The 12,096-nt window shown below is 41.7% G+C and overlaps 1 protein-coding gene across 3 annotated transcripts in view; it reads right to left on the reverse strand.

Annotated features, from left to right (window-relative positions):
- The window catches only part of LDLRAD3 (low density lipoprotein receptor class A domain containing 3), a 203,096-nt gene that overhangs the window by 135,905 nt on the left and 55,095 nt on the right, over window positions 1–12,096 (reverse strand). The window contains exon 1 of one of the 3 annotated variants that reach the window (XM_068193756.1): window positions 7,581–7,856. The exons of the other annotated variants lie outside the window; for them this stretch is intronic. Coding sequence (XP_068049857.1) covers window positions 7,581–7,603 — 23 coding nt within the window. The 5' untranslated portion in view covers window positions 7,604–7,856. Of the gene's footprint in view, window positions 1–7,580; window positions 7,857–12,096 lie in introns of those variants that run through there. 3 annotated transcript variants of the gene reach the window in all.

The raw sequence follows: 12,096 nt of genomic DNA on the forward strand, positions 1-12,096 counted from the left end.
ACGTTGAAGGCTTATTGCTGGCTCTATTCAAGAAGTATTTCTCTCTATTTCTACCTCTGTCATCAAGACTGCCTGCTTCAATACTTCATTTGTTGCCTCCCTGAACAGATATATCTTCAATTTTGCACCAGTGTCAAAGCATCTGGTGAGTTCAGAGCAAAATAAGCTGTAAGCTGGCACCTCTGGACAACCAGCCTGCAGCAAATAGCAGCACACTGCTTCTCAATGCAGAGCCAGAAAATACACACACACACACACAGAGATAAAAGCCTCAGGATTTGCAAGTTTTGGAAGTAATTTGTAAAATAACTCTTATGTTGCTAATGCCTTAGTCTAATGAGCCCTTTACATCCATCTGAAATCAGTCCATCTGATTCATCCATTCATTATCCGGGACTTCCAAACCATCCTATGCTTGGTAAAATCTATATTATGAAGTAAAAGCTCAATGCAAACTAAGCCAAAATGGTAGTTATCGGTCTATCAGTGGGGTTGAGTTGGTGGTGGTAGTGTTTATTTGCTTTTAAAGAGAAACAAGGTTATTTTTACTTTCCAAGCCAGATGAATAGCAAGTCTTAAAAATGCATTGTTCTTGAGAAAGCACCTACCTGCACACACAGGAATACGTGTGCAGTCAGGCAGAATTACCTAACTGATATTGGTAGTTAGTAAATCAGACACAGATTAAAAAAGAATTACAGCCCTCTCAGAAAAGAAATTAAATATCCAGGTCTCCATCTGCTTAAGAATCCTGGGAATTTTCTAGTCTTCCTTTAGGAAATGCCACATAATAACTTTATCTGAGAAAGGACTGAATAAAATAAGGTAGGACATCAGAATCTGCCCTTTCATCCTGCAATTGGATCTACTGCCTTTTGTCCTGTGTGTAACACTCTTGGCACCAAGAGAGGTCTCCTTAAGGGCAGCCGTCTGTCTGTTCCAGCTAACTATAGCACAGGAACTGCAATTATCAACCCTTCCATTCCCCAAATTCCTCTGATGATCTCCACTGGGATACTGTTATAGCTATTCTTTGTTTGCAAATATACATACTTTACCAGACTAATTAGCTGGGAACTACATTTAAACTGAAGCCACATGACAAAATCTTGAGGGTTTTTTTGAACATTCATGTTATGAAAAAGTGACCTTATCTCCATAAGCCTTGGCCACAAATGATTTGTGTTGAAGAGCTGGATTGAGGGATAAAGGCTAAATGCAAAATCAAGTCAAAACTCACAGAGGGTAATGTGGCTTACTGTGAAACCGCTTTCCTGGAAAGCCCCTTATGTTCTTGGTTTCATTGTCCCACTGATGGAGACACAGAGATTAGTGCTGGAATTAACTCCAGTTAGCTGGAATGACCTTCATGGTTACTAAGGCCAGCACTCATTCTAAGTGTCAAAAATATTTTAAAACCTTCTACAAATAATATATTGTGTTCTTCATGTCTTAATTTTTTAGCAGCCCAGATGCTGCTTGGATGAGATTTCCATACAACTTGTGTGATTAAGAACTGAGCAAGGATGAATTTTATTTGGGTAATTTTTGAATGAAGCCTTTAAGTATCTGACTAATTTTGAATTCAGTGTGACTTAATCTCATGCTTTACTCTAAATACCTGCTTAAACATACGGCTGAAGCAGGGCTTACCCAAGATTGGTTGATCCTTGCCATATGCAGAAAGGTACAGACTGCACAGGGTATCCCCACCTGGTGATGGCGAAGTTTGAAATGTGCAGCAAAGCAGTGAAAGAAGAGCCTACTAGTAATAACTGATATTTGCTCAAAAGGGTCTTTTCATCCCACACGAAGTCTGCCACATTACATTGCTGTTCCTGAGACTGTTGCTATTTCTGAGACTGACAGGCTGCCAGTTGAAGAGGCCCTCAGTCACTTAGGAACAATTAACTGGTGACACTGGCAATTATGTCTGTATTGATCACCTTTCTTTTCAGGTTCATTCAGAGGTAAGCAATAATGATAACACACCATGCTCTCTCATTTTGACAGGACTTGATTTGTGGTCTTTAGAGAAATAAATTTAATTCAAATCAACAGTCTGAGAAACTAAATGAGCAAAGAGGCTCGTAAGATGTGCAAAGAGGTGGTGAAAATCTCCACTGTGTTCCCATTCCATGTATGTGTTGTGGTTTAATCCCAAATGGCAACTCAGCTCCACACAGCTGCTCGTTCACTCCCCTGGTGGGATGGGGGAGAGAATGAGAAGGGTAAAAGTCAGAGAACTTGTGGGTTGAGATAAAGACAGTTCAATAGGCAAAGCAAAAGCCAAGCTCACAAGGAAAGCAAAACAAGGAATTTGTTCACTATTTCCCATGGGCAAGTGTTCAGCCATCTTCAGGAAGGCAGGGCTCTGTCACGTTTAATGGTTACCTGCAAAGACAAACACTGTAACTCAGAACATCATCTCCTTCCTTCTTCTTCCCACAGCTTTATATACTGAGCATGGCCTTCTGTGGTATGGAATATCCTACAGATACCCACTGTCCTTGCTATGTTCCCTCGCAGTTCTGTATCTGCTCGCTGGCAGAGCGTGGGAAACTGAAAAGGCTTTGGCCCTGTATAAGCACTGCTCAGCAATAAAGAAAACATCCCTGTGTTATCAGCTGCGTTTCCAGCACAAATCCAAACGTAGCCCCACACCAGCTACTATGAAGAAGATTAACTCTATCCCAGCCAAACCCAGCACAGCATGCTTGCAAGTTCAAGGTGTTTTTTTTTTTTTTTTAGTGGCAATATTTAGAAGAAATGCTCTTTTTGGCAGAGAGACAATATTATATGTGCCTGCATGAGAGACTGCAGTGGTATAATGGAATGGCTAAGATCTGTATGCCTAAACAGAGAGTCTGGTACCATCTGTGGGCCAGAAGCACTGCACACAAACAGTGGCTGAGTCACTATTTGCCAAGTGCCAAACAGAGCGTATCTATAGTTTCATTTCAAAAGTGGCATCACTGTTTTTCTTTCAGATTCTCCTCCTTGGTATTGTCTGTTCTGTGAGCCTGAGAGAAGTGAAGAAACCTGGAGAGGAGCTCAGTGGCTGTTCTGCTGAGAGAGCACTGTTGCACAAAGCACAGGCTGAGGACTCCTGGGGGCAGCAGCCAGCTCTGTCCCGTGCTTGCACAGCTCCACACACTGCAGTTGGGGTTAATGAGCCTATGATAACAGCAATAACCTAAACAATAAAAGATGATCATTGATCCTGAGATCAGGAGAGCAGGCCAATAGAACAACCTGCCTCCTTGGCTTACTCAGTGTTTTGGCAAGAAGTGCAATGTAGGCCAGATAAAATCAAATCATAATTCAGTCCAAATCTGAATAATGCACCAGCACAGTCCAGGAACAAAATGGAAACAGTGTGACTTTCCTGCTCAAGAGCTAAGACAGCACTGTGTAGCCTATGGGTACCTGCTCTGGCAGTCAGGGGAACTATCATGGGATTGAAACCAATAAAATGAGTAAACCAGAAACCCTGGTCTTGGTCTGTATAAGTCATTGCACTATATTTAATGTACTTGCTGCTTTCAGTTTATCAGATGACCTAGACAGTATTAAACTGTAAAAAATATTAGAAACTCTCTTAAGATTACTGCCATGCCTCTTAACTGATAACTGAGTTTTACAGAGTTTTCAGAGCATAGACTTTAGTGTTTCACAAATTTTGATTTAGAGGAAGCTGAAATACTTGTACTTGGATTGAAAAACCTTATTTGCTTTGGAATTTATTGTGATAGCAGAAAGCTAAGTGTAATGAGGAAAAAAAAAAAATCACATTCTGGCAGATGACAAAAAAACCCAACCAAACCCACAAAATCCAGCAGCCTGGATTGATGCAAACTGGCATTTCAAGGAGAGAGGGGAAAATTCTCCCTTAAAGATTCCCGTATAATTTCAGGTTATCCTAGAAACTGAAATGAGAAACAGAAGTATAGAAAGTTGTTAAACTCTCCATTATGTTCAAACCAATTGACCATTCATGTAGGATCATTCCATGACTTCAGAAGGCAGTCAGAGTGCTTGGCTGTGCCCTATCAATTGCTGTAAACAGTAAGTTAGGGGTAAACACAAGGTATGCAAAATGTACCTGGCAAAGCAAGTGGGAGAAAGCCTGAATAATTTCCACGAGCATAACCATCACTGCAAAGTCAGGGCAGAATGCAACATATGCATCCCAGCTGTAACATACATCTGTAATGTAACTCACCCACCTAACATACAGACAGGAAATAAGGTTTTTCCAGTGTCTGAGTGTAACAAGATAAAGCTGTTGAGTTTAACCCTATCAGCATCAGAGCAAAAAGAAGCCCAGGCAACTGTTCACATGCTTATGGCACCTTGCTCCATCAGGATCTAAACTGAACTTAGCTGGTGGAGGTTTCTACCTTTTGGTAGGTCCAGGGCCAGCTTCTGATCATAAGATACTCTTCAGTCCAACAGAAGACTATAAGCCTGCCTACCAGCCACAGATCAGCACTGCTTGGCCTCACCTTAAGCAGAGAGCATGATCATTTATTGCAGTTAGTCTTTCCATAAACTAGAGAAAAATTCTCATCAAACACAACCACGACATTTAAATGATCCTTAAAGGAACACCCAACAAATTATCCTGACAAGTGGATCTTCTGGCTACACAGAGCTAATCCTTTCAAATAGGTTTGCTGAGCCAAGGATCTTCATAAGCAGATGAAGGTCACAGCTTCTACACTGGCAGACTTCCTGTGTGAGTGGGACACGGTAAGAGCTAAGGGGTCCAACTGGAAAATGCTCTGGCACAGCATTCAAAAAGACAACAAGATAACAAACCCCACGGGACCACATGTAGAAAGAGTTTACAGTGTTTGCAAGTAAGATTTGCATGGCTGGACTCTGGTGATAGAAGCATCCCTTCCATTTGAAAACTGATCTGATATCCTAAAAGCTATTCAGTAAGGGGGGGAAGCCATCCTGGGACCTCCTGGGACTCATGGGAGATGGAGCAAGGATGATAAAAGCGATCATGACTATTGCATCTACCCAGAACTTTGCACATGTGGAGCACTTCCTTTAGCAACTCCTGCTGGGGGAGATAGTAGGTGAGACTTCTCCCCTGCCCAGTCACATTCACCTATACATTGATTATTTCCTCCCCCACTCTCTGCACTAACCTACCCCTGAAAAAGAAGGCGAGGATTTCCTTCTGGCCTGCCCTGGAAGGCTTGTGTCTTTAACAGGCATTTCATCACAGGTGTGGATGGGCAGGTGTTTGGCCCTCCACACAGCCCCCCTGTGCTGCCCCCTGTGCAGAAACCGATGCAAAGTGACCCACTGCAGGTATGGCTGGGGGACTGGGCCTTTTTGGCTTCTTCTCAGATGGATCACTTCACTTTGCATAATCCTCACTCAGTAAGTGTGCTCCTCCTTTAACAAAACTGACTTGGAAATTGTAGGACTGTGCTGAGTTATTATACACTAATTCCAGCAGCATCTTTCAGGATATACTAAAAGAAATTGTTAACTATATCCCTGATCTTCAAAGACCAGTTATACCTCATACCATTTATTAATCTCTGCTGCACTGAATTATTAAAATGAAACTCTCAGTTACTCACATCACTAAAAGTACTAGTGTGGCTTTTAGATCCATATTTCTACCCTTTACTGTAATGCATTCTTCATTTTAATTACTGGCACCATATTTTTCAAAGGGCAGTGCCTTATCTTTGCAGGGTATTTATCAACCTAAAAAAAAGTTTGACAAGTGCATTAATCATTAAGTGTGACAAGCAGTGAATTCTTGAAGGAGAAATATGTGGAAAAAAGATCATGTTATCTAGGTGAACCAAAGACGTGTCAAAGTAAAGCAACAGGAGGAAATATCATCTAATTCTCCTACCAGTGTGTGCATTGTGCAAGAAATTATTCTGGTGTTCATTACCAGAAAGGTACTGAGCAGATTTTTTTCTGTAAAGAGAAAAGAGACCTTCTGCAACAAAGGGTTTATGGACTAAAAGGATAACAAGAATTGCCAGCTAAAATTCCTAAATAGAGAAATCAAGATCATATCTAATCAAAGCCACAGAACACACCCAAGTAATAACCCCAGCCCAAAATAACCCTCATCTGTCCAATGGCTCCTAACAATGAAGTATGCAGTCTTCCTATTGCTATTCTCTTTTCTGATTCAAGGAACAGATGTTTCATCAAGAAAATCCTATTTTCCAGGTCTGTCAGTGGTCTAGATGGTGGACACCCACCATACAAACTCCTCTGCACCAGTACACAAGAGCAACAACTAAATTCAGGAATGTTAAAAGAGTAAAAAATGTTTTAAAATGTCATCTGTGTGGCCCAATCCACTTCAGAGGCCCCTACTGACCTGCCAGATGGTCAGGGCAACTAGAAAGATCTCCTTAGGAATGCAAAGGGTTGGTTGTGACAAGGGGTTGCCTTGCAGCAAACTCTGGTTGCTTTTCCCTAACCAGAAGACACATTTTAACAAAAGACAGCACACACTATCCAGTGAAACACTGGAAGACAATGTCCTTACCTTGATTGTTAGCCTGTGCTGAAGCCTCTCATGCTACATTTTCATTTTTTCTTCCCAGGTCAACTGTTTGTGCCAAAGTCTTTCCTCGGCCATGATGTGTGGACACACCTACACACCAGCCATGACACCTCATAGATTTATGGTATGGGCACTGCCTTGCAGGAAAACTGATCTCAGGTTCTCTAATGTAATTTCTGATAGCTGATGATCAGGAATAATTATCCCTAGCATTCAGGTTGAAGCACATGTGGGGAGACACTAAAACGCCCAGCACTACATCCTTGGTATCCTAAAGTCAAACACAGTAATGGGCTTTCTTCCTTGGGGAACAGCAATGTATCCAATCATCATCTTTTTAAATTCACCTCCACCTTGTACAACAAGAGTAATTCTTTTTCTGTCTAGTTTCTTTCTTACATGTGGGCTTCCAATTTCATTACTTGTAAAAATCCCGAGACCAACAGTAACTTCAGAAAATAGAGATAAAGTAGAAAATGCAGGGAAATCTTTGGAGACCATGCTGGATTTTTTTCTTTATAAGACAAATAATGTATTAAATGATGTCTCTCATTCCTCTTCTAACCTCTTTAATAAGAAAAGACAAACACAAGCCCAGCTGCACACAGCCAACATCTGATTGGGTCAAATACTTTTAACCCACAGCATAGGTGGTTGTACTAAAGGTGCAATGAAAAGTAGTTTTTTGGGATCTCTACCACTAGAATGATACTCTGGAGGTGATTTATATAAAGGTTCTGTTAGTTTTCCAAAGTAATCTAGTGCCAGCTGGAAATGTAGGAGTAATCACCCCTGAGGCTTAACCAGTCTTTCAATCTGCAGAGCAAGAGAAGTACAGGATGAGAAAAACAACTTTTTCTTTTACCACTCCCAACACCTTCAGTTTTGCTCTAGCAGCTACATCCTGCAGGTATGAGAAGAAATCTTAATCTTTTGCCTCTCTGGAGTTACTGGATTTCCTCCATCTTCTGTGCCCTTCAAGGGTAGGGCTGAAAGATTCAGTAATTCACCTTACCTGTTGCCTTTTTCATTTAGCATCAGACAGAGAGACTGAATTTTTATAAACAAACACAAACATTTTTCCTTGAATTCTTGAACTCCAGCTCTGTCTCTTATCTTCTAGCAGAGAAAACAAGGAGAAAACAAATAAACCTTGTCCCACATACAAGGACAATTCTCTCCACCCACCAATACAAAGGGCACCACATGGAAAGAGAGTCCTCCAGAAAACTGCTTTCCATTTACTGCATCAGGGTCAGCCATCAGGGTCATGCTGAGGAACCAGCTACCAGTTCAGAGCTGCCCTGAACACTATCAGCAACCCCTTTGTTTGCTGGGTAGATGTACTTCTTACACACCTAGTACCCTTAGTATGCTCCCAAAACCCCAGTGTTTTGGGAGCATACTAAGCTAACTAACATACTAACCCATGACTGCTCTCATGTCCAGTCACTGCATTTCTACATGCTTCTGATGAAAGCTTCGGTTTGCATCTCATTTTAAAAGGGGACAAGGAAAATCAAAACACAGCATGCATATCAACAAGAAAAATACCACAGATGCAAAGTAGGGGTGAATTTTCAAGGACAGTCTATTGATGATTCAATACATAAAATTCCCTCTTTGCAATTCATAATGCTATTGAAGAAGGTGAATTTCATTTTTGCTAGTGAAAGTGGCTCCATGTTTATATGTGCATTAACTACCTCACCCATTTTCAAAAGTCACCATTGCACCACAGGAGCAGAGGGAGTAGTTCATCTTCCACAAATTGCTTCTGGGGCAACAAAACTAGGGACCTTAAAGTAATGTGGTTGGTCAACTCTTTTCTCTTTTTAATTTATATCCCATCATCTCCTAAAGCCCTATCTTTCATTCTGTGCTGCTGGTGTTAGAGCCCCACTGCAGTTCTCAGAAGTGGTCCTCTGCTATTCAGTGCAGTTGGCTTTTGAATGAAACATGAGGTTTTTTAGCACCTCAGGAGGCTGAGCATGCTTAGCAGCCCAGTCCCAGCATCACACACAAGGACTGCCCTTTAATTCCACTTAAATAAATTCAGTGTTGTTGGTTTTGCCCCTGCTCAAAAGGAGCTTAGTGGTAAAGTCAAAACAGATCTCAGCCAAAGGGAAAAATAATAAAGCAAGCCCATAAATTAAGTCAAGCTAGTGTATCCTAGGAACAAGAAAGAGCTCATGCAGATGAGGCAAACCATGCCATGCATAGAAAGCAAATCCCCACTGCTAGTCCTCCCTCATGCCACTCCAAAGAAGTAAATCTCTATGCAAAGTGTTTGAGAGTATGCTGGAAATAGAGGGGCCCAGGAAAAAATAGTTAAGAAATAAATTCCACTATTTGGTGGCATTTATTCCAAAGGAGACAAAAGTGTCTTTTGTGAAACATTCCCACCAGAAGCCCTGCAGAGTTTGAACTGCATCCACAGCCTACACTAGTGTTAGACATCAAGTGAGATCTTATTGTCTTTACTTGCACTATTGAAAATCCAAACAGACATTTTAAAATGTCTGACTAATTAACTAGGAGTGAGCTGCATTTTTCCAAGGATATGAATCAACATAATTATAAATTAAGAAGATCTATTATCATTATTATGGCAATAAGAATATGACAGAAAGTAAGAGAGGGTAAGGTGCTTAAACACAGTGAGATTATTCCTAGACTCTAACAATGAGCCCCCACTCATTCATTGTATGAAGTTATATCAAGTCTGTAGAATTGTCAGCTAACTAGAATTTATTCGGTAAGGATGAGATTTTTTAGGCGGAAGTGCCTTCCAAAAATCCTTTTTGGCTCTGAAAGGTTTAGAAACCTAGCTGATGTAACATTTTTCATAGCTCACAGCTAATAACCTTCATGTTTATTTTCTTCTGAAACTCTGAGAAGTGAATAAAGACTGATCATACTGCCTTATGCTTTGTGGGAGATGCTGTGGGATTGGAGGGCAGAAGCCAAGTCCAGGCTGATATGCAGATATTGCAGGGCAGGAAGAGTTTCAGCAATGGTCCCCAGGAAAAAGGCAGATCAGTGGAAATGTGTGATCCTTTTCATTTTTTCTCTCAGGAAGGTTGGTATGTGAAATGCAAGATGCCTATAAAGTCTCCCTTGGAGCCAAAATCACTGTCTCAGCAGGGTCCATTAGCAAAGGATGCATCATCGTCATTGTCTTCCCTTCCTCCTGGGAAAGAGAAATGGAAGGGAAAGGATGAGCTCTGTAAGCAAAACAAAGTAGAGAATGGGAAAGAGCTGAGAGACCAATTAAGCCCTGCACACATGTAGGCTCCCTGCATGGCAACTGACCTACAAAGGATATTCAGAGCTCACAAAGGGCTGCACATTGAACTGATAGAGCAACCGGATGCAAAAGCAATGCAGCATCAAGCTGTGTTGAGGGGGGGTAGATGACCCTCACATTAATGCCATTTAAAGAGGTGACCAATGCCACAAAAATCATAACCGATATATTGGCATAAACACTCAGATACAGCTCCATGGTCTTGTGTGTGCTTGGGAATTAAGTTTGCAACACTTCAAATGCAAAATGAGAAGGCAGTTTCCAGAAAATTTCTTTTATTTTATTTGCACTCATGCAGCTGGGTGAAGCTGGAAGAAAACTTCTCCTGAAAAACCCAGTTCATCTACCACCCCATGGAAGGCAGAGTTTATGTAGGCCATTGCCACCTTCCAAGTACTTGAGTGTGTTTTGTTCCTTCTCCTCCCACAAACATTCCTGGCTTTTCCTGCTGGGAAGAAGGCAGTGAGTGACAGCTAAGAGGAGGTAAAAGAGGCACATGCAGGCTTGAAAACTCACAATTCTGTGTTTGGCTTGTTTGCAAGTGAGCATCGAAGCGTGTCCCTAGACACACACATCATGGTGAGTGAAAAGAGCTCTTTTAAGCATAATAATCTTTTATAGTCTATCATTTGAGACATAGTCTGAGTTCACATGAATGATTTTTCAACCTATTACACTGTCAATAGCATACTTGCCAATCTTCCCCTTATTAAGAAAAACTTCCACTCCTGCTTCCTCCTCTCAAGCCAGGGATATTGGAAGGATGCACCCTCTGAGACTGTTTACTTCCATGGAAATCTTTAATAAAAATGCAGCGACTGGAAACAGTGAAGATAGAGCAGTGTGAGGAACAGGAAATTTAAAGAGACAAATATGTAGAAGTCCTCAAGATGCTGCCAAGGCAACAATTTTAGGAGGAAAACAATGCTGAGTAACATAATTTCCCCCAGTAGCTGCAAGTCATTCAGCAACCTTGAATTAAGCTCACACCTCTGCTGTCTCTGCAGAGTTTCACGGGAGAGGAATGAAATCCGTTATCAGCAGGACCAAAAAAACCTCCAAAGAGGGTGAATGTTAGAAAGCCACAATTAAAGTCAGGGAGCTGGCAGCTGCCCTGGAATGATTAATGGGCTCACACATCTCCTTATGCCCTGGCTCAGCCATGCTGAGCAAATGTTCAAGAATTTCATAATCTCAGCAGCCCCTTTGCTTTCAAAGACATGTCCTGGCTGCGCAGTGATTTCTCCAAGAGACAGTTAAAATGAGTTTGGATTTATCTTTCACTCGCCTCTTTCTTGCAAACATCCATAAAGCTGGGGCATTGCACAGCCTACATATACCAAATTGCCGTATACAGTAACACATTGTACACTGAAATAAAGAACAACTGGACCTTCACACTAAGGAGCAGATCAGACAGAGAAATCTGTTACCATAAACAGCCATGACTACCAACACAAGTGGGTGATGGGCTGATAATAAAGAATACTGAATCACTGCTGGGAAAAAGTCAGCAGCAAGAAAAATAATAGGAGAAAAGTAGGCACACACAGACACTGAGCACCAATAGGAGGCTCCCAGAGTGCACATCCTGACTTCAGCAGGCTGTGCAAGCTCATGGGCCAGCCTGGCTCCTGTTTGTCTGCAAACACACATGCACAACTGCATGCGTCTAATGCTTAGCTAAGACATGCAGAGGAAAGAAAATGGAAATTAACAGAAGTAAGGAAGCTGCCTGTATGGACAGAGTCCCCAGGAATAACTGAGGAGTGGACTGGCCCATACCTTTAGTGCTACAAATCTAGCTGCAATTTGTACCCTTGAAATCAATTTCTATCTTGCAATGACAAATTCATTTGCTTCTTTAGATGCCTGACTTTGGAGTCATTGCAACATGCTGCTGTTGCAGCCCTGGAAGGTGAGGTCTCATTAAGCCTTAAAACAGGCACCATCTCCCACCCTGCAAGAAAGTCCTGCTGGTGAGAGCTGGGTCAGATATCCAGGACCTTTCAGCTCTTAGTCTTTCCTGGAGCAGCTACCAAGAGCTGATGAACATCACCCAGAGTGGTGGTATGATGGCTATGTGCCTAATAATCCACCAGGGACTTTGATCACAAAAATCAAAAGTTGTCCACCTTTTAGTCCCTTCCAGTCATGCAAGCTGTGGGTAGAACAAGCCAGGTCTCTGTGTGATGATGAAATCCTTCAAAGCAGTTTCCCT

This window comes from Anomalospiza imberbis, chromosome 6, assembly GCF_031753505.1.
Source record: "Anomalospiza imberbis isolate Cuckoo-Finch-1a 21T00152 chromosome 6, ASM3175350v1, whole genome shotgun sequence".
NCBI lineage: Eukaryota > Metazoa > Chordata > Aves > Passeriformes > Viduidae > Anomalospiza > Anomalospiza imberbis.